At 44.2% G+C, this 23,534-nt stretch overlaps 1 protein-coding gene across 1 annotated transcript in view; it reads right to left on the minus strand.

Moving 5' to 3' along the window:
* The window catches only part of MOV10L1 (Mov10 like RNA helicase 1), an 83,427-nt gene that overhangs the window by 27,525 nt on the left and 32,368 nt on the right, over positions 1–23,534 (minus strand). The window contains exons 11-20 of the mRNA XM_073331779.2: positions 23,056–23,233; positions 22,198–22,268; positions 21,695–21,786; positions 20,861–20,919; positions 20,023–20,138; positions 19,100–19,205; positions 15,481–15,659; positions 13,468–13,614; positions 8,616–8,737; positions 7,274–7,373 (exon numbers count right to left, since the gene is read on the minus strand). Of these exons, the coding sequence (XP_073187880.2) occupies positions 7,274–7,373; positions 8,616–8,737; positions 13,468–13,614; positions 15,481–15,659; positions 19,100–19,205; positions 20,023–20,138; positions 20,861–20,919; positions 21,695–21,786; positions 22,198–22,268; positions 23,056–23,233 (1,170 nt within the window). The remainder of the gene's footprint in view (positions 1–7,273; positions 7,374–8,615; positions 8,738–13,467; positions 13,615–15,480; positions 15,660–19,099; positions 19,206–20,022; positions 20,139–20,860; positions 20,920–21,694; positions 21,787–22,197; positions 22,269–23,055; positions 23,234–23,534) is intronic.

Consider the following 23,534-nt stretch of genomic DNA (forward strand, 5'->3'; position numbering starts at 1 on the left):
GTTCCAGGCAGGTATGTGGCTATCAGATGAATGGCATGACACACACAAAATTCCCAAAGGTGGAGATCTTTTTGATAAAGAGCCAAAGACATGGCAGCGCCCTGCCTGATGATGTAACACATCGCAGCAGTGTTGTCTGTCAGGACCTGCACCACCTTGTCCTTCAGGTGGGGCAAGAATGCCTGACAGGCCAGGCAAACCGCTCTGAGCTCCTTGATGTTTATATGGAGGGCCAGATCATCCCACAACCAGTGACCCTGCATGCTCAGCTTGCCTAGGTGGGCTCCCTAGCCCAGGTCTGAAGCACTGGAGACCAGGGTCAGCTACGGGGATGGGGTCACAAAGGGGACTCCCTCCAACATAGATTCGGGGTCCAACCACCAACCCAGGGAAGGCCTGATGTGGTATGGTACACTGACTACCCTGTCCAGGTCACGCCTGTCAGGAATGTAGACCAACGCCAGCCGTGCTTGCAAGCGCCAGAGATGGCCCAACAGCCACAGGCGTGAGCCGTGGTGAGCGGGTGGTTCTTTACATGGGAGATCAGGTCTGACATGGCCTGAAAACATGCTTACGGAAGGAAGGGTCTGGCTCACATGGAGTCAAGAACCGCCCCAATGAACTCTCTTTGTTGGACTGGCCTTAAAATGGATTTTTTCTCGTTTATTAACAGGCCCAGGTTGTGGCAAGTGGAATGCACCAGATTGAGGATCCTCTGCACTTGCTCCTGAGACCTGCTCTCGATGAGCCAGTTGAGATATGGAAAGACCTGGACCCCTCGGCATCTCAGCTAAGCAGCCACGGCGCCATATATTTTATGAACACCCTGTGGGCCGATGAGAGGCCAAAGGGTAGCACTGTGAATTAAAAATGGAGCCTACCCACTATGAAATGGAGGAAGCATCTGTGACCTGGGAAGGGATGATTGTGGCCAGGGAGACCATGTGAAACTTCAACTTTTTGAAAAGGAGTACTTGTGGCACCTTAGAGACTAACCAATTTATCTGAGCATAAGCTTTCGTGAGCTACAGCTCACTTCATCGGATGCATATTGTGGAAAATACAGAAGATGTTTGTTTTTATACACACAAATCATGAAAAAATGGGTGTTTATCACTACAAAAGGTTCTCTCCCCCCCCCCCCCACTCTCCTGCTGGTAATAGCTTATGTAAAGTGATCACTCTCCTTACAATGTATATGATAATCAAGGTGGGCCATTTCCAGCACAAATCTAGGGTTTAACAAGAACGTCTGAGGAACAGTGGAGGGGGGGGAGGGGCGGGAGGGAGAGAGGAATAAACAAGGGGAAATAGGCTTGAATAGAGACTGGGAATGGTTGAGTCATTATAAAAAGTAACCTAAGTTAATTGTATCCAATTTGCAAATGAATTCCAAGTCAGCAGTCTCTCGCTGGAGTCTGGATTTGAAGTTTTTCTGTTGTAATATCGCAACTTTCATGTATGACAGGTTTCAGAGGAACAGCCGTGTTAGTCTGTATTCGCAAAAAGAAAAGGAGTACTTGTGGCACCTTAGAGACTAACCAATTTATTTGAGCATGAGCTTTCGTGAGCTACAGCTCACTTCATCAGATGTTTACCGTGGAAACTGCAGCAGACTTTATATACGTAATCGCGTGATCAACCTTCAGGATAGGTTACAGATCCTTGATAATGCGTTGGAGGGGTTTTAGTTGGGGGCTGAAGGTGACGGCTAGTGGCGTTCTGTTATTTTCTTTGTTAGGCCTGTCCTGTAGTAGGTGACTTCTGGGAACTCTTCTGGCTCTATCGATCTGTTTCTTCACTTCAGCAGGTGGGTACTGTAGTTGTAAGAATGCTTGAAAGAGATCTTGTAGGTGTTTGTCTCTGTCTGAGGGGTTGGAGCAAATGCGGTTGTATCGCAGAGCTTGGCTGTAGACAATGGATAGTGTGGTGTGGTCAGGGTGAAAGCTGGAGGCATGTAGGTAGGAATAGCGGTCAGTAGGTTTCCGGTATAGGGTGGTGTTTATGTGACCATCGTTTATTAGTACTGTAGTGTCCAGGAAGTGGATCTCTTGTGTGGACTCGACCAGGCTGAGGTTGATGGTGGGATGGAAACTGGTGAAATCATGGTGGAACTCCTCAAGAGCTTCTTTTCCATGGGTCCAGATGATGAAGATGTCACCAATATAGCGCAAGTAGTGTAGGGGCGTTAGGGGATGAGAGCTGAGGAAGCATTGTTCTAAGTCAGCCATAAAAATGTTGGCATACTGTGGGGCCATGCGGGTACCCATAGCAGTGCCACTGATTTGAAGGTATACATTGTCCCCAAATGTAAAATAGTTATGGGTAAGGACAAAGTCACAAAGTTCAGCCACCAGGTTAGCCGTGACATTATCGGGGATAGTGTTCTTGACGGCTTGTAGTCCATCTTTGTGTGGAATGTTGGTGTAAAGGGCTTCTACATCCATAGTGGCCAGGATGGTGTTTTCAGGAAGATCACTGATGGATTGTAGTTTCCTCAGGAAGTCAGTGGTGTCTCGAAGGTAGCTGGGAGTGCTGGTAGCGTAGGGCCTGAGGAGGGAGTCTACATAGCCAGATAATCCTGCTGTCAGGGTGCCAATGCCTGAGATGATGGGGTGCCCAGGATTTCCAGGTTTATGGATCTTGGGTAGTAGATAGAATATCCCAGGTCGGGGTTCCAGGGGTATGTCTGTGCGGATTTGATCTTGTGCTTTTTCAGGGAGTTTCTTGAGCAAATGCTGTAGTTTCTTTTGGTAACTCTCAGTGGGATCAGAGGGTAATGGCTTGCAGAAAGTGGTGTTGGAGAGCTGCCGAGCAGCCTCTTGTTCATATTCCGACCTATTCATGATGACAACAGCACCTCCTTTGTCAGCCTTTTTGATTATGATGTCAGAGTTGTTTCTGAGGCTGTGGATGGCATTGTGTTCCACATGGCTGAGGTTGTGGGGCTGCTTTTCCACAATTTCAGCCCATGCACGTTGGCGGAAGCACTCTATGTAGAAGTCCAGTCTGCTGTCTCGACCTTCAGGAGGAGCCCACCTAGAATCTTTCTTTTTGTAGTGTTGGTAGGGAGGTCTCTGTGGATTAGTATGTTGTTCAGAGGTGTGTTGGAAATATTCCTTGAGTCGGAGATGTCGAAAATAGGATTCTAGGTCACCACAGAACTGTATCATGTTTGTGGGGGTGGAGGGGCAGAAGGAGAGGCCCCGAGACAGGACAGCTGCTTCTGCTGGGCTAAGAGTATAGTTCGATAGATTAACAATATTGCTGGGTGGGTTGAGGGAACCATTGCTGTGGCCCCTTGTGCCATGTAGTAGTTTAGAAAGTTTAATGTCCTTTTTCTTTTGTAGAAAAGCAAAGTGTGTGTTGTAAATGGCTTGTCTAGTTTTAGTAAAGTCCAGCCACGAGGAAGTTTGCGTGGAAGGTTGGTTTTTTTTATGAGAGTATCCATTTTTGAGAGCTCATTCTTTATCTTTCCCTGTTTGCTGTAGAGGATGTTGATCAGGTGGTTCCGCAGTTTCTTTGAGAGCGTGTGGCACAAGCTGTCAGCATAGTCTGTGTGGTATGTAGATCGTAATGGATTTTTTACCGTCGGTCCTTTTGGTACGATAACCCAACACACTCACAAATCTTGGGAGACAGGCCAGTCCTTGCCTACAGACAGCCCCCCAGCCTGAAGCGAATACTCACTAGCAACCACATACCACACAACAGAACCACTAACCCAGGAACCTATCCTTGCAACAAAGCCCGCTGCCAACTGTGCCCACATATCTATATAGGGGACACCATCACAGGGCCTAATAACATCAGCCACACTATCAGAGGCTCGTTCATCATGTGCAAGCAATGCCCCTCTGCCATGTACATTGGTCAAACTGGACAGTCTCTACGTAAAAGAATAAATGGACACAAATCAGATGTCAAGAATTATAACATTCATAAACCAGTCGGAGAACACTTCAATCTCTCTGGTCATGTGATTACAGACATGAAAGTTGTGATATTACAACAGAAAAACTGCAAATCCAGACTCCAGCGAGAGACTGCTGAACTGGAATTCATTTGAAAATTGGATACAATTAACTTAGGCTTGAATAGAGACTAGGAATGGTTGAGTCATTATAAAAAGTAACCTATTTCCCCTTGTTTATTCCTTCCTCCCCCGCACTGTTCCTCAGACGTTCTTGTTAAACCCTGGATTTGTGCTGGAAATGGCCCATCTTGATTATCATACACATTGTAAGGAGAGTGATCACTTTACATAAGCTGTTACCAGCAGGAGAGTGGGGTGGGGAGAGAGAAAACCTTTTGTAGTGATAAACACCCATTTTTTCGTGATTTGTGTGTATAAAAACAAACATCTTCTGTATTTTCCACAGTATGCATCCGATGAAGTGAGCTGTAGCCCACGAAAGCCTATGCTCAAATAAATTGGTTAGTCTCTGAGGTGCCACAAGTACTCCTTTTCTTTTTGCGAATACAGACTAACACGGCTGTTATTCTGAAACCTTTCAACTTTTTGAGAAGCTTGTTGAGGAGGTTTAGGGGTGGGTGCAGCCTCCTCTATCCTGGCCTCCGAGTGTGACTCATGCACTGAGTCTGGTGCTGTCCGTACTGCCAGCTGTTGCTCCGAGGCAGTGGCAGATGAACAATGCGAAGGGGGCATTGTCATGACTGGCATGCCCCATGCACTCCAATAAGGCTACAGTGCTGGCCATTGGCCATGCTGCCAAGGCGGCACTGTCAACATCAGCGCAGCCTTGAGAGCCCAATCACTTTGGTGGAGTCTGGGCGAGGGGCTGAACTGCCCTTCTGTGCCAGAGGAATCCCCTTCTGGTGACCACAGTGGGCCATCGACGCCCGCGTCTGCCTGCTGACGGTTGCCGCTGGAGACTGGTGCCTGAAGTGAGAGGGTTGGTGTCGGTATCGAGAGGACCAGAGGCATGACAGGGAGTGCTCCCCACAGGGCAGGCGACTGAGATCTGCGCTGAGAGGATGACTGGCGGGAGGATGAATGGTGCTGGCAATACAGAGACTAGCGCCTCCCCTTATGCAATCCACATTGAACAGCAGGGACTGCGATTGCTGTGCTGGAGACCGAGGGCGAACCCCAGATCCGAAGATCTGCAGCTTGGAGGAGAGCACTGCCTTGTCTCAGGGGATTGGTGGAGTGCCACTGCCCCCGAGGGGGTCTTAGCAGCTGGCTTGCCCTCATGGGGAGCCTTTGCCGTTTCCTGTGGTGCTGGCGGAGGCCTCTGCTCTCTCAGCACTTTCTTGGTTGGGAAGACGTTGATGCTGCCACAAGTTTGAGACCCCTACCGCTCCTGGGAGTCGGTAGTGGATCCTTTAAGGGGTAAGGGCCCCGACCAGGGAGGCACATCCACGTGGCTCCAGAGCGGCCAGGTGGCCCCAACTGAGTCCTTTGCCAGATGTCTCATGGCCCTTCTTGCTCAGTGATGGGAAGCCGTGCTTCTTTGTTTTCTCTTGGGGCACTGGTGACTGGGAGTGGTGCCGGGCGGAGTTCAGTGCTGGGGGTGCACTGCACACCGAGAGCAAGGTACTAGGAGAGTCTTGGTGGGACGGCTCAGAAGCTGGACAAAGGGCAGCCTCCATGAGGAGAGCCCCAAGTGAATATCCCGCTTTTTCTGAGTCCTGTGTCAAAATTTTTTTACAAATATGACACTTGTCCTTCACATGGGATTCCCCCAAGCACTTGAGGCAGCTGCTGTGGGGGTCATTTAAAGGCATAGGCCTGTTACAGTCTGTGCAGGACTTAAAACCCCAGAGACCGAGGCATGCCCCACATGGGGCAAACTCCCTGCTAGGACTAACTTCTAACTACACTTAAGAACTACACCTCTACCCCGATATAACGCGGTTCTCGGAAGACAAAAAAAATCTCACCACGTTATAGGTGAGACCATGTCATATCGAACTTGCTTTGGGCCCCTCTGTTCCTTGTTCCCTAACTGCCCCCTCCAGAGACCCCCCGTCCTTAATCACTCCCAGGACCCCACTCCCTACTCAACCCCTCTGCTCCCTGCCCCTGGACTGCTCCGACTTATATCCACATCCCCCAGCCCGTGACAGGCACTCACTGGCAGTGGCGGGAAGTGGAGCAATGGTGGCCCCAGCCTGCTCCACTCCACCACCTCCCAGCTGTGGTGCTCCGCTTCCGCCGCTGGCGAGTGCAGGAAGGTTGGGGAAAGGATGCTCCCCGTACTCACCTGCGGCAGGAAGTGGAGCACTGTGGCTGGGAGCTGGCAGAGTGGAGCAGGCTGGGGCCAGGCTGCTCCACTTCTGCTGCTGCCAGTGAGTGCGCCGGGGTATCCCTTCCCCCAAGCCCCCTCCCCCGAGCGACATGGCTGGGGCCAGGGAAGCTGAGCGGGCTGCTTCCGGACCCCTCTAATCCCCCAGGCTGCTCTGGGACTGCGGGGCCCCCAAAAGTGCCCCACCCACAGCTCCTGCCTCCCAGACCCTGGGGGTTGGGGGGGAGCCCCTGACCGCCCCTCAGACCCTCTGCCCCTTATCCAACCCCTTGGTCCTGGCCTGGCACCCTTAACACACTGCTCAGAGCAGCGTGTCAGAGCTTTACCACATTGTATGCAAACCCGTGTTATATCAGGATAGAAGTGTACTTAACACTAACTACTATAACAAACTATTTACAAGGCCCTAAAGCTTCAAGTCAGAAGAGATGAAACTGCTAGCCCTGCTATGCAAGGAAAGGCGCTCTGACTAACCACCACAGGTGGTAAGAAGGAACTGAGAGGGCACAGCGGCACCTAATATACCGATGCATGAATGTGGCACTCAAGGGGGCACCAGAGCTGGCCGTACAGATGACGCTAAGGCAAAATCTCGGATGACCATGCACATGGGCGCGCGCATACCTAGAATGGAATTTCATGAGCAACACATCTTGAAAAACAAGTATGTTTTAGCAAGATAGTGTTTATTATGAAAAGTACTCAAAACTATTACTTAAGAGTAGAAAATGCTGAAAATTAGAGCATTTGTTTAAAACTTAAGAGCTTCAAATTAAGTGGCAACATGTATTTACAACATGATATAATACACTATTAACAAACTAATACAAGTTCCCAGAACTGCACGCTCATTTCTTGGAAATAGCAACTTATCCTATCACTAGCCATGAAGTGATCGCGTTAGAAATAGGAAGCTGTTACTGGAAGTGAAGAAAGCAAGCCTAAAACCCTTTAATAAAAACAAAACAACAACAAAACCATACATATATTAAGATACATACCTGTCCATTAACTTCTGAAATCAGCCCAAGCGGAATCAAGCATTCTGGTTCACTTGCCTGTCCTGCTTCATCCACAAATACATGTGTGAAATGCCCAAGCCTAGAGTTAAATAAAATCACTTCAGACAGCTGTTTTAGGGTTAGTATATTCTGCCACCCTGTGGTTCACCTGGTCAAATAATTCTGAAAAAAATTACAAGGATCAAGTATGTGTGCTATATGCAGTCACATCTCAACATGAGAGGTATTTCAACACTTGACAGCTTTATAATATTGCCGGGGAGAAAGCAAAAGCCTAGTAAACTTAGCTCTCATTTGTGACATCACGTATTTTGAAAGATACATATCAGAAATATTTCCTGTTTTTCTTTAACTTGGTCAGAATAGAAAATTTAAGTTGACACAGAAATGACACTTTTCCTCACCCTCCCTTTGCCCCCCACCCGCCATATAAGCTGGAGAATGTCATTAGTTTAGAGCTGATGTTCTGTGTTGTGTTCCAGCACAGCAGTGCTAGTAATTCTTAAGCTAAGCAGGATTGCATGTGTTGTGCAGGTAGCGGCAAGGAGAACAGAGACACACCCATGGTTTCAAGGGAGCTAAGTGCTTTAGCAGCAATAATTGAAAAATGACCCAATCAGCACTACCTGTGATGATGTTGTGAAGGCCAAGACTATAACAGGGTTAATAAAAGAACTAGATAAATTCATGGAAGATAGGTGCATCAATGGCTATAAGCCAGGATGGGCAGGGATGGTGTCCCTAGTTTCTGTTTGCCAGAATCTGGGAATGAGCAACAGGGAACGGATCACTTGATGATTACCTGTTCTGTTCATTCCCTCTGGGGCACTTGGCATTGACCACTGTCGGAAGACAGGATACTGGGCTAGATGGACGTTTGGTCTGACCCAGTATGACCGTTCTTATGTTCTTACTTCCAAGTGCAGCATGACCTACAGTGTTAACTCCTAAAATGCTTTCAATTACAGTTGGTCCTTGGCAATACACATAACTGCCAGAGAATCACTGCTGTAGGAGAGGGGGAAAAAACCAAAACCAAAACCACAATTGTGCCACACAGTCTTCTCACTTTTATGGGATTTTGATCTTTAAATTACGTATTTTGAAAATAATGTCGTTTGAGATAATTTTATAGTTCAACTATGCTGGAAGGGCTAACTAAAATTTAATATGGCTGTAAGCTTAGCTGGGAATGCAATGTTTTACTACTTGTTAACAGTTGCCTGGTTTAAACAGATTAAACTACTTTGCAGAGTACCCCCAAATATTTATTTCATAGCCCCAAGTGTCCAAAGCTATTAATGACATGCATCCACAGTACCTTACTCCTATTTGATAAAACATTCCTGCACTGCTACATGTGGTAATTATTATCCTGAACCGTGATGCTTTCCAAATATCTTCACCATCTTTGCAGTAAAGTTTTACTGTATCACCGACTGTCTGCAAACAGAAGACACTTATTTACTCAAGTATTTTTTATAAAACTGCCACACACCAAGCTCATGATGTGTAAATTATACAGGCCAGCTTGAAGTTCAAAACCACTAAATATTTAAAACTGTACAAAAATATTTTAATAAGATTTTATTTTAGAAGCTGTACTTTAAGTATTTATTGGACCCAGCAATGCACTTTGAGGGGAGTTCGGTCCTGAGTTTGCCCAAACAAGGAGGAGTGCAAAATAAAGCACATTTTTATTACAAAAATAACATTGTATTTTCTTTATTCTTAGTTTTATAAGATCAAATCTTAACATATGTACAACCAGGACACTGCACAAATAGAAACGGTCAAAAAGGGCTGTAAAGATAGTCCATATCTCCCTTTGTAAATAAATGTAGACTTCATTAGTCTGGAAAACAATAAGGGCTTGTCTACATGGTGGTGTAATGTGTTTTTGGGGGGGTGTGATTTCTGAAGTGCACTAATGTATAGTGCATTAATTGGTCTGTGTAGACCCTGCTGATATGCACTAAAGGTTCCCTAGTGAGCACAACATTAAAGCACACTAGGGAAACTTTTATGCATACCAGCAGGGTCCACATGGACCAATTAATGCTCAACACATTAATGCCCTTCAGAAATAATACCCTCAAAGGGCACATTACCCCTCTATGTAAGGACAAGCCCTAAGAAGAGATGAACATAAAATAATGACTGTCAAAGAAAAGATCAATTGCTCTGTGACACAAAACAAGAACACAGGGACACAACATTAAAGGGTGGGAAAAAAAAAAGTAAAGCCAACTTAAAAAGACAAAATGAAAACTACACAGTGCCAACCCAAAAAAACAGTGCCAACCCCCCGCAAAAAAAAAGTATTTAAAATGCAGTGAATAATTGAACAGTGGAAAATTCCTGCTGCATATTATTTGACCAAATAAACTTAGTAAAATTAAAAAGAAGAATTCATACAGGAAAAAAAACCATCAGCAGCATCACTATTTAGGACAAAGATGACAAGGGTTGTCATTACTTCTGTTTCAGGGCATGGCGAGGTGCAGGATTTTAGGCATCCAATGTAAGTCACAACTCAAACCAGGATACCCACTACTGCAGATAGACCATTAGTCTGTTCTGGTATGGATGTTCCTGTGTTCTGAATGTAAGCGAAGAAATTATTAAAATAAGTAAATAGATGTGTATGTTACTGTGACACTCTCAGGAGGCGGATTAAGTTTTATTGGGGCCCTGGGCCCAAAGAACATTTGGGCCCCTCACCTCTGCCCCTGCCCCCTGGCCTAGCTGGAAGCTGGGCCATGGTAAGAGCTGCCCAAGGTACCTGGGCCACTGTAGGGAACCCTGGACCCTCTACCTGCACTGGGTGGTGTGCCCGTGGGGCAGGGACATGGGCTGGGGGCTGTTCTCGGTCCCCAACCCAGGGAGAGTGGACGGTCCAGGGATCCACACAGCTTTCTGGGCTCCCTGGGCAGCTCTTACCTCAGCCTAGGGCAGTTGTCCCCAAACTGTGGGGCATACCCCCCTAGGGGGGCAGAGAGGAACATATGTGGGGGGCATAGTAGGGCCCAGGACAGCCCCCACGGGGGGGGGTGGGGTGGGGAGAGACTGCCACCCAGCCACACCTCTGGCCCCCTGCTCCTGCAAAGGGACGGGGTGGTTGGGGGGGTGGGTGGCAGAAGCATGACCGAAAAAGTTTGGGGACCCCAGCCTAAGGTGACCATATGTACCATTTTGGTCCTGGATATCCCAACTTTTTTGGCAAAACTCGTTGGCAAGAGCAAATGGGACAAATGCCCAGTTTTGCCAAAAAGGGGCTCGGGGAGGTGGTGAGCAGTTGGGCTCAGGCCAGCCCTACGTGAGGCAAGAGGGGGACTTGGACTACTGGCTTGGACCAGCTATGCACAGGAGGTGGGGAAAAGGGCTTGGACCAGCTCCACGTGGGATGGGGGGCGAAGGGGTATATGCTCACCCTATCCCAGGGTCTGTCTTCCAGCCTGCCCAAGGCCTCAAGGAGAAGAGGAGCAGCAGGGTGGAGGGATCCTGGAGGGCAGTGTTCCCTCTAATTTTTCCCACACAGGTGCAGAGCAACACATCCTCCATATTGGTGCACATAAAATTCATGTGGCGGGGGTGAGGCTGAGGGGGAGGGAGCTCAGGGGCAGAATGTGGAGGTGCGGGGACAGAGGGAGGTGCAGGCTCTGGGGATGAGGGTCTCAGGGCTGGGTCAAAGGGCTGGGGTGCGGGGAGGTAAGGGCTTCGGCTGGGGGTCCAGGCTGCCCCAGGGCTATGGTGGGAAGAGAGGACTCCCCCCAGCTCTTTCCCTGCAGCAGCACTGGGAGGGGGTAGGGAGGGGATGAGGGAGGAGAAGAGGCGCCTTTCTCCCTGTCGCAGCAGGGCTGGGTTGGGTTGGGACCAGACTGGGGAGGGGTGCCTCTCCCCCAGCTGCAGCAGGTCCAGGGCTGGGTTGGGGTGCCTAGGCCCCGGCTAATCCGGGGCTGGTGGGGAGAGGCGCCTCCCCCTGCCGCAGCAGGTCTGGGGCTGGGGGAGAGGCATCTGTCCCCACTGCAGCCTGAGTGCCTGCGCAGCGCTTAATAGGTTGCCGTGCGGCTTAGAGGGAACTTAGCCGAGGAAATGGGGGTAGAAAAGGAGGAGCAGGAGGCAGGGCCCCTAGGCATGGGCCTTGTGGGCAATCCACCACTGAACATGCTGTACCTTAGAGTGCCACCCTGAAACTCCCATATTCACCACTGTCATATAATTAGGTACGTTTCATACAAAGTATGCCTTCTGAGGTACCATTTTAAAAGTCTTGATCTGTTGAACATTAATATCCTGTTGGATTGTATGTGCTATCACTGTATGTGAGGTTATGAAGTTTTGACATGTATGTGTTACTGAAATATGTTCTGAAGATGGAACACCCACAAACAGCCTTTTAGGTACAACAATGGATTAACCAGACAGCAGATAATGGCTCATCAACACCCATCAAGGACAGAATCCACTATCTCAGGAACTGTATACAATGGAGACTTCTCAGAGAGAACATGTAAATAATGGAGACTTCTTTACCAATGGTAGCAGACCCCTACATCACAAACAGATGTTTGCAGCAAGCTGGAAGAAACTATAAAAGAGGGGAAGTGACATCATTACTGGACCTCTCTCCCCCTTCAACTCAAAACCTAGAAGACATGTCTGGTGGATAAAGACTTTGAACTGAGGAGGCTGGTCCCAGGCTGGAAACGAGTTCCAGCCTACCTGCTGAGGATCTGTAACCTGCTTGCACCATCTGTCAGGGTGAGACACTGCTTGATTCAAATCCTGTTTAGTTTGTAAAACTCAGACTGTAATTTATTTTTTTTCTTAAGTATCCAATTTGGATCTCTATGCTTGCTCTTTATATTCATTTAAAATTTATCTTTCTGTAGTTAATATTTTACCTAAAACAGTGTGCTTTTTTTTGAAGTGCTCGGGAAATCTCAGCTCAGTTTACAAAGGCTAGTGTGTATCCTCTCCACATCGAGGGAGGGGTGGACTGGGTAATGAACTTACACTGATCAGGCTTCTGACCAGAGCAAGACAGTACAGTTCTGAGGTGCAGCAAGGCTGGGGAGGAGCTGGGGGGAGCCTCTCTATTATTGGTTCAACAGTGGCTGGCAAAGCATTCATGTAACTCAGCTGGGTGCAGGGCCGTCTCTAGCCATTTTGATGCCCTAAGCAGCCGCCCCCCTGCGGGGGTGGGGGCTGTGTGGGGACCCAGACTACTGTGGGGGCTGGGGGGGGGGAGGGAGGGCTGGCTCCAGGCCTCTGCAGGGGCGAAGCTGGCTACTTCCTGCGGGAAGTGGCGTGACCTGGCCCCAGCCTGCTCTGCTCCTCTGGCTCCTACGCTTGGGGGGAACTGCTCCTCTGCACTCGCAAGCAGCAGGGCTGGGAGCCAGGGGAGCAGAGCTGATTGGGGCCAGGTCGCTCTACTTACTGCCATCAGTGAGTGCAGGGAGCGCAACCCCTGTAGCCATCTTCAGGGGAAGAGCTAGCTGGAGTGGGGGTGGGGTGGAAACAGGCGGAGGCCATGTAGAAGAAGTGGAGCAGCACGCAGCTGCTTAGGGCACCACGAAATTTGGTGCCCCAAATTTCCTGGTGCCCTATGCAGCTGCGTACTTTGCGTATGGGTCGGGATGGCCCTGATTGGGTGCATCCCTGCCTGTGGATGGCTGTGTAAATGTAGCGCCTGTCAGAGGTTTGTGGCTTAACAACAACATCAGTGTGAGAGGGATACCCCAGGCTGGTAGGACAAAGGGCTCAGTGGTCCCATGGTCCAGGTTGCACCAGAGGAACCCCGTCACCGTTACATACATACAACTCAATGCATTATGGAGCAAATTCCATCACCCTTTTCCACACTGAGTAGCATCTTACTGTTTGAAGTAGTCCCGTTGACATAAATGGCCTACTTACAGAAAAAAAAAGCGTTACACAATGAGTTTAAGTTTAGGCTCAAATTCTAGCACAAATTCCAGCTATTTACCACAATTAACATATTTTCGCCAATTGATTATCTAGTGAATTATTTTTAACCCTAAAAATATAAATACTATTTTCCTCAGTGAGTTTAATAAACAAAGGAAAGTCCTAGGAGTGACATTTTAAGATTAAAAGTATACATCCTTTTTTTAGTATTTTAATTAAAAAGGATTTACAAAATTTACCTCTTCACACCTGCAGCTAGCATTAACTCTGACCATAGCTCCTGGTTTTAGGAGGTTACTATCATGCAGTCGTAAGCAAACTAAATCCGTTGCACTGTTGGATGGTGCACAGACCAAAATTCGACTGTCTGGTAAAGTATAATGTATCTGCATTTTAAAAAAAGTGCAGCTTTTTAAAACATTTCATTTGGAAAAGCTACATTCATCACAAATAAAGCAAGCACACAGTTCAAATATTTAATATAATTCAGACTACAATTACGAATGTTTCTACATTCGTCATGTTTCTACATTCGTCATGTTGCAGTTCAGTCAAAACTCAAGGAAACATCTTTCCCTAGACTGGAAATTCAATCACCATCATCAGATTGAAACACACACCATGAATGCAGGGTATGTGCTTTTAAAGCGGTGGTTAAAGCTCTAGTGCAGGGGTCGGCAACCTATGGCACGTGTGCCAAAGACGGCATGCGAGCCCATTTTTAATGGCACACTGCTGCCTGCCGGGGTCCTGGCAGGCAGCAGCGTGCCATTAAAAATCCGGCCCGGCCCACTCTTCTCCATTCTCCGCCCCCTCCCACGGGGGCAAGGGGCAGAAGCTTGGTCCTGCCAGCTCCCCTGCCTCTTCCCGCAGCGTGCTGGGTTCCTACCCCACCATCCCTCCCTCCCTGCCAGCTGATCAGCTGATGGCCCTTGCGAGGTAGGGGGAAGGGGTGGGGGAGGAGCGGAGTCAGTGTGCTCGCTGCTCCTGGTGGAGGCGGAGAAGAAGCGGGAGCAGGGACTTGGGGAAATGGGGCATATCCCCTCCAGCCCCCCTGCCGTGAGGACCCCAGCCTTCTGCCTGACCCCCCCCACCACACACACCCAGCCCTCTTCCCTGAGCCCTGCAGACCCGCACACTCCCAAGGCCCCTGCCCTGAGTCCTGTACCCCCCCCACACACACCCAGCTCTCTGCTTGACTCCTTCACCCCCACCCCATGACCCCAGCCCTGACTCTGGCACCTCCACACATACCAAGGCTCCCAGCACCTTATGCCCTGACACCTGCACCCCCCTCACATGCCCCCAGCCCTCTGCCGTGACTCTTGCACCCCCCCACATCCCCAGCCCCCCCACACCCCCCACATCCTGACTCTTGCACGCCCCACATCTCCATCCCCACCCTGTGCACCAAATGGGAGCTCCTGCACCTCCCCCCCACATTCCCACCTGCACCCCTCCCACCAAATGGGAGCTGCCCAGGTAAGTGCTCCACACCCAAACCTCCTGCCCCAACCCTGAGCCCCCTCCCTCATTCTAGCTCTTGGCCAGACCCTGCACCCCGACCCCCAGCCTGCTCCTTCACCCCCAGCCTGTGCTCAGTGGACTCCCACCCTCAGCTCAGTGCAGAGAGAGAGGAAGAGAATAGGCTAGAACCAGGGAGAAGGTAGGTACCCACTGTATTTTGGGCAGCGCCGGGACCTCAGACCGGCAGCGGGCTGAGCAGGTCCAGCAGCTGGGATCCTGGCTAGCAGGAGCCAGCGGATGGAACCCCTGAGCGGCCGGTGGCGTAAGATCAACATTTTAATTTAATTTTAAATTAAGCTTCTTAAAACATTTTGAAAACCTTGTTTATTTTACAATACGACAATTGTTTAGTTATATAATATATAGGCTTAGAGAAAGAGAGAGACACCTTCTAAAAAACATTAAAATGTATTACCAGCACATGAAACCTTAAATTAAAGTGAATGAAGACTCGGCACACCACTTCTGAAAGGTTGCCGACCCCTGTCTTAGTGAATAGTATTTAAACAAAAATACTGAATTAAAAAACTGACTATATGTTGTTAAAAGATTTATGAACACAAACTTGTACAGAGATCTTCTCTTGGGTTTATTTTCACATGGAGAGAGTTGAACTGAAATACCCTCTAAGTGTTAGCATGTTTTTTTAAAAGCTATTTTTAGTTTTGATTATGATAAGTATCTATGGCAATTCCAGAGATTATTGCTTTGTTGTTCACTATTACCTGTAAGATCGCTTCTATCACTGTTACAGTTTTTCCAGTTCCCGGTGGTCCGAAGAGAACGTAAGGAGTTGGACGACATTCACCACTAAGTATCCTTTTCACTGCTAATTTCTGATGCTCATTCAGCGCAGGATTGAAAAATTCACAGTCTCTCTGTTCAGGTGTCATGATTCCATTGACTATATTCAAAACAGATAAGCATTACAAATACACAAGGAGAGTTTTTTTTTATAAATTAGAATTTCAGTTAAACAGATTTTGTTTTAATGTGATCTAGACTTTATAATATAATCATTTTAAAAAGACAGTGATAGCTAAAAATGTATCTGACAACTCTTTAAATTCCCAATCCCAATAACAATTAAAATAGAAAAACAAGACCTTCAGTTTCAAACGTGCAAAGGGCCATTCATAGATTTTTAAGGCCAGAAAGGACCATAATAATCATCTAGTCTTACCTCCTGCATAACGCAGGCCAAAGAACCTCACACCAGTGAGCTCTACATCAAGCCCATACATAACTTCTGTTTGACCGTTAGAACATATCTAAGAAGGACATTCAAGTCTTGATTTAAAGACTTCACATGATGACGATTCTGCCATATTCCTAAGTAAGCTGTTCCAATGATCAATTATCCTCAACATTAAAAGACGTGCCTTACTTCTAATGAGAATTTGTCTAGCTTCAACTTCCCACTGTTGGATCCCATTATGTTTTTTTCCCCATTAAAGAGTCATCTATAAGAAATTTCTTCCTCATGTAGGTACTAGTAGACTATGATCGAGTAACCTCTTAGCCTTCTCTCAGATAAAGTAATTAATTTGAGGTACTTAAAACTTTCATTCTAAGGTATGTATTCCAGACCTCAAATCATCCTTGCAACTCTTTTCTGAACCTTTTCCAAATTTTTCAACATCCTTTTTGAAGAACTGGACACAGCATTCTAGTAATGCTGTATAACGAGGTAATGCTTCTTCCCTACTTCTAACTTGATATTTCCCTACTTATGCATCCAAGGATCACGTTCACCTCTTAGCTATATCATCACATTGCGAGTTCACGTTCAGTTGGCTTTCTAGAATGACCCTTAAGTCCTTTTCAGTGTCACTGCATTCCAGGATTCTTTCAACCATCTTGTAAGTATGACCTACAGTCTTTTCTTCTAGATAGATGTATGACTTTGCACTTAACTGCACTAAAACATGGTGTTCAAATGATCCAACCTTACCAAATGATTGGTATCATCTAGATCATTCTGGATAATTGATCTATTAATAGCAGTTAACTCACGTGATTAACTCAAAATTAATTGTGATTAAAAATTAATTGTGATTAATTGCCATTTTAATCATACTGTCAAACCGTAGAATACCAATTGAAATTTATTATTCTTGGATGTTTTTCTACATTTTCATATATATTGATTTCAATTACAGCACAGAATACAAAGTGTACAGTGCACACTTTCTATTATTTTGATTAGAAATATTTGCACTGTAAAAGTGATAAACAAAAGAAATAGTATTTTTCAATTCACCTCATACAAAGTACTGTAGTGCCATCTGTTTATCGTGAAAGTGCAATTTACAAATATAGATTTTTTTTTGTTACATAACTGCACTCCAAAACAAAACGCTGTAAAACTTTAGAGTCTACAAGTCCACTCAGACCTACTTCTTATTCAGCCAATTGCTCAGACAAACAAATTTGTTTACATTTACAGGAGGTAATGCTGCCTGGTTCTCATTTACAATGTCACCTGAAAGTGCGAATCAGAGTTTGAGTAGCAATTTTGTAGCTGGCATAGCAAGGTATTTACATGCCAGATATGCTAAACATTCATATGCCCCTTTATGCTTTGGCCACTATTGCAGAGGACATGCTTCCATGCTGGTGACGCTCATTAAAAAAATAACACGTTAATTAAATTTGTGACTGAACTCCTTTGCGGAGAACTGTATGTCTCCTGCTCTGTTTTACCTGCATTGTGCCACATATTTCATGTTATAGCCGTCTCGGATGATCACCCAGCACATGTTCATTTTAAGAACACCTTCACCGCAGATTTGACAAACGCAAAGAAGGTACTAATGTAAGATTTCTAAAGATAGCTATAGCACTCGACCCAAGGTTTACGAATCTGAAGTGCCTTCCAAAATCTGAGAGGGCCAAGGTGTGGCGCATGCTTTCAGAAGTCTTAAAAGAACAACACACCGATGTGGAAACTACAGAACCCAAACCACCAAAAAAGAAAATCAACCTTTTGCTGGTGGCATCTGACTCAGATGATGAAAATGACCATGCACTGTCTGCATCGCTTTAGATTGTTATCAAGCAAGACCCGTCATAAGCATGGACGGATGTCCTCTAGAATGGTGGTTGAAGCATGAAGGGACATATGAATCTTTAGCACATCTGGCACAAAAATACCTTGTGATGCCGGCTACAACAGTGCCATGCGAACGCCTGTTCTCACTTTCAGGTGACATTGTGAACAAGAAGCAGGCAGCATTATCTCCTGCAAATGTAAACAAACATGTTTGTCTGAGCAATTGGCTGAACAAGAAGTAGGACTGAGTGGACTCATAGGTTCTAAAGTTTCCATTGTTTTATTTTTGAATGCAGTTATTTTTTGTACATAATTCTACATTTGTAAGTTCAACTTTCACGATAAAGTGATTGCACTACAGTACTTGTATGAGGTGAATTGAAAAATACTGTTGTTTTTTACAGTGCAAATATTGGTAATAAAAATAAATATAAAGTGAGCACTGTGCACTTTGTATTCTGTGCTGTAATTGAAATCAATATATTTGAAAACGTAGAAAACATCCACAAATATTTAATATTAATATTAATACCCAAATATTAATGGTATTCTATTATTGCTTAACAGCATGATTAATCGCTTGCCAGCTCTACTGTTTACCACTACACCAATCTGTGTCATCTGCAAATTTTACCAGTAATGATTTTATATTTTTTTTCCACATTGATAGAGTATTGAGAAAGCTTAGCACTGGGCCAAGAACAGATCCCTGCAGGATCCCACTAGAAATAACCTCTAATGGTTAATTATTCTCATTTGCAATCCTTTGTTAACCAGTTTTTAATTAATTTAATAAGGGCTACATTGATTCTGTATAGTGCTCATTAAGTCAAAGGCCTTAGAGACATCCAAGTATCTCACATGAACAGTTATCTTTATCAACCAACCTTGTAATCTCATCTAAAATGATATCAAGTTTGTTTGATGAGACCTATTTTCAATAAAAACCATACTGATTGGTATTAATTACATTACAATTCTTTAATTCTTTCATGACTGTGTCCCATAACAGCTTTTCTATGATTTTGCCTGGGACAGATGTTAGGCCAAGCAACCTATAGTTGCCTAGGTCATCCTATTGACCCTTTTTAAGTATTAGTCCAACATTAGCTTTTTTCCAGTCCTCTGGAACTTCCTCAATGTACCAAGATCTGGGTGGTTTTTTTGGTTTGTTTAAAAACTACATACATACACACACATACACACACTCCATCTTCCAAACCAGTTTACCAGTCAACTTTCAAATCCAAAACATCAGTACAAGATGGAAAGAAAGCATTAAAACATACTCAGTTTACTTGTCTGTGTAGCAACAGTCACCATTCGAGGCATGGCCACTATGTTTCTCTCCTTTGGCACCATGCATTTTGTTTGCTCATTTTGCATTTTCTTTTTCTGAAAAGATCATTACAGAAAACACACACACAAATAATCAAACGTAAGCACGCTATAATTATTCTCTCTTTGTAATGCTTTTAAGACTGTTAGAAATGTTTAGCACTTCCTCCCATTTAACTGCATATCAACAGAAAAAGCTGTCGGGAAGGACAAAGAGGAAAGGAAAAACCCAGACAAATATCCTCACATCCTGGCCCCTTTTATTTGAGCAAAAGAAAAAAAGTTACTCATGACATCTTAAAGCACTGTTGCTAATTGCACACATATTCTGCAGATCTGGATGAGTTTTCAAAAGTTACCATTGGTTTATCTGTTTTTCTTTCCTATAAGAACTGCCAATATGTGCTTTTTTGTCTATTTTTAAGGAAATATTCACCTCTTTTATGATGTGTTTAATCAGGAGTCGTATCAAGGCTGGATCAATCGCATCAGGAAGCATAATTATGCCTCACAATAAGAATTCTCATTGGCTCCTATAGTCAGTATGATTTGCAGCCCAGTATCTTTCTTCTTTTTTTTTTTTTTTTAAAGGAGCTTACGAAAACCAGTCTAAAGCAAATCTGACAACCCAGACTCATAGTTTCATAAGCAGTTTCCCTTTCAGAAACCAAAATCATGGATCACAGGTTGATCCACTCAAAGCACTGAACTGTGAAACAAGATCGTTGCCACCAGAAGGAAGACATCATAAATACACCAGATATAACAATGCATTCACTATTGTGCTGGTCCTGTCAAAGACTATATCTGCAGTAGCAAACTGTTGGCATTTAAGTGTAAAAGATTATAAGAAATACATTTATAGTAGATTTACCTTATCTTTCTTCTTGGTATACTGTTCACGATCAGCAGCAACAGTACGACATCCCATATTATTCCAAGTCTTGACAACTTGTGGGGATTGTAAAACCAGAGTATTTGGAAATAACACTTTGGGTTTAAGGAAGGGAAAAAGAATTTTTTTTTTGAAAATGCATTTTACATGGCTCTATCAATATAGATACATTAAGACACTTACTGTTAGGGTTTAATTATAACTGAATCATCAGCTTCTTTCCTTGCACTTTGAATTAGCTATGTCCAATTTATGAAAATTTGATGTAAAAACCCTAGGTATGGTGAGGGAGGAATTGGAAGGTAAAACTGAAATCCATGTTTCCATTTCTGTAGTCTGTAGAGCTGATCAGAAATGTGCAACTCTTTTCAATACAAAGGCCATTATATTTAGCCAACTCTAACAGAGGAGGATTACGTAAAAAGTTAAAAGGGAATTCTGCATCTTCCCTATATTCCTCCTGCATTTTTCCCAATTTACCCAAGCTGGGAAGTCCTGCAGAACTCTTTCACATTGTGCAAAACAACATAGTGGCACCAGTAGTTAGAAATTGATTAGATATGTTAGTTCTAATTGGAGTCAAACTGCTTTCCTCATGTAGAAACACCACAGAGAGAAAATCAGTTTTCATAGTGGTTGCTCTGTGACAAAGAATTGCTCCTCTCTCAACAAAGATATGGGGTACTTTAGATGAATGAATAGAAGCCCCAGTGAAACATTGCATTTTGAAATCTGACCAAAAGAGTACAGTACATTAACTTCACATCAGTATTTTCTGAAGGGGAGGAAAAATGCCCTCACGCTATTGGAAGGTTACCTTTTTCACCCAGATAGATGCCTTGTTCGACTGCAAACTGGCATCGCCTGCTGGTAGTCCTGTCAACAGAATAGTAATAGTATAGATTAAACTAAAAACTAAAAAGTTTTCATAGAATACAGCAATACTCACTTCCTCTTTGAATCAATGCTATATATCAAAGACTTAAATGAAATATTAAGCCTCTATAACCATGTATTTCTTCCCTCAATTCCTGTTTTCATGTGGTATTTAGCTGAAGGATTACTTTGTCAAGTTTCTTTTATAGGCATATTTCACCAAACTTTAAAATAGATAGATTGATAAAATATGAAAAGTGTTTCTCATTAAAAGGACAAAATAAGTTACCTGGGATTTCAGAGATAAGCAGGATAGGAAGATATTTTTCCTTAAACAAAAAACCCAACTCGTTTTATTAAGGAAGATGAAGTGATGAATTTTTATGGAAAATAATGCTTTCTAAGCAAGTTTTGATGTTGGCAGCATACTAAAAATAATATAGTGAGGTCAATGTCAGCCATTCTTGTCCTGCTCTGATGCCACAAAGTTATTTCAATTACAGAGTCCAATTTTCCATTGCCTGGCTCCTAGAGTAGTCATTTACATGTAAAAGAATGTGTGTAAAAATGTAAATCACTCCCTTTCTGATTTGATAGCATTTTGCAGAGATATTAATGAGTACAGAAGATGCCAGGCAGTGGACCATCCAGTTCTTAGATTTTGTTTGTCCTTTCCTTTCATGTGAACTTTTCAGAATTAAGCAAATAGTCATGTAATAAGACTAACATAATAAAGGACAGTGAAATACAGCTTTTTAAAAGTCTACAAAAATACCTATTGAATGCAAATTCTACATCCATGGGTTCAGAGTTGTAAGCCTGTTCAAACTCTGGGTTAAGTCTCAGCGTAACGTCTTCATCGTGAATCTGTTTTAAAGAGAGGGGGGAAAAAAAAAAAAGACAGTTTATTAGTCCTGTAGGATTTGACGGCACTCAGCACTCATTAGGATCAGATCCCTTATGTTTGAAAAATCTCCTGGAACATTTGCTCATACTAGTTAAAAACAAAAAATGGATAACATCTACCATATAATTTCATATTTCTATATAAGAGTTTTACAGAGTTTGCTTTTAATGGGTGAAATTTGTGGTGTTGAGAAGAAGCAAAAGCTTCTGTCTTCAAAGAACATAGTATGAAATAAAGTAGAATCAATAATTTGGGGGAGAGTAACTGAAATGAATCCAGTTTCACAAAAGCTAAACAATTACTCCTTTAACTCTCAGTTTCCCCTTAGTTTTGTGGGCTACTGTTTTTAGCAGAAAAGCTAAATCACTCACCTCAGTAACATAGGCAATGTACTCTATTATATGCTCAGAGTAGTCTTGACTTTTTAATATCACTTTGTCACCTAGTTTTAAAAAAAGTTAAATACAATGTTTAGTATAAAAATACTGTTACCAGATATTGGAAAATTCTCACTGAAATACTAGCCACTGGTGTGGGTGTGCGTGTGTGTGTGGGGGAAATACAGTGAAACTTAATGAGTTTCAAGGGTCCTGCAAACTCACCAACAAAGGGACATCACTGAAGATGATGCATCTGTGCACACCTCAGCTCAATTTAGTCTTATGTTCTTAAAATTGGAATATCTAGTTTTTTGTGTGTGTGTGTTTGTGTGTGTAAGTAATACTTCTAAGACACCTACTGTGGTATGCGACTAACACGGTTTCAGCACTATTTATTGGAAACAACATCCCACACAATGCAACAGATTTCAAAAATTCTGACCTAAAAAAGTTAACTCCTTTAACCTGGTTTTACATTTAGCCTCTCACATGTTCTCTAATTTAGTATAATACTAAACAGTACAGTATATTTTCTATGTAAAACCCAATCAATTACTGTACATCAGAATCCTGACTATACCAGGACAAGCCATGAAAGCACACAGAAACACATACACTGCCTCTTCAAAGCATAACATCTCCAGAAATCAAACATTCTGAGGCACTGTAATAAAATATACTGGCATAATGTTCTATTTATCTAGGTGCCAGGGTTAATACCTGTCTCTTCAAATGTTTTTAACAGAAAACATAGAAAAGATAAAATGCATCAATTTCTATTGTGTAGATTGAGAATATTGATCATCTTGCTATTCAGCTTTAACAATTTTATTAAGTGTAAATCATCACCTGCATATAAGGAAGGTCTTCCCTCTGCCAACCCTGGCACTTCCAGCACCAAGAAGTTTCCATTCTTTTTCAAAATGATTCCACTCATGCTAAATTCTTTGATCTCCATTTCAGCATGGATCTCCTCAAGCCACAGCAGGGTAGAAAGGTTTGCTTTATAGTTAGACAGATTCAGTCGCTGAAAATTAAAAAAAAGTAAGTTATGTGTATTGCAATAGTGTCTAGATGCCACAACAAAAATCTGAGTCCCTTGTGTTAGACGCCATACAAAATACATATGAAGACACAGTCCCTGCCCCAAAAGGTGTACAACCTAACTAGACAACAACAGACAAAGGTATGGGAGAACAGAGGCACAGAATGACATGACTTGCCGAACGTCACAGAGAAGTTAGGGCAGAGCTGGAAACATAACTCAAGTCTCCCAGTTCAGTGCCTTATCCACTAATGAAAGGTAGCAAGTGACAATGGGAATTTTG

This window comes from Lepidochelys kempii, chromosome 1 (genome assembly GCF_965140285.1).
Source record: "Lepidochelys kempii isolate rLepKem1 chromosome 1, rLepKem1.hap1, whole genome shotgun sequence".
Lineage (NCBI taxonomy): Eukaryota > Metazoa > Chordata > Testudines > Cheloniidae > Lepidochelys > Lepidochelys kempii.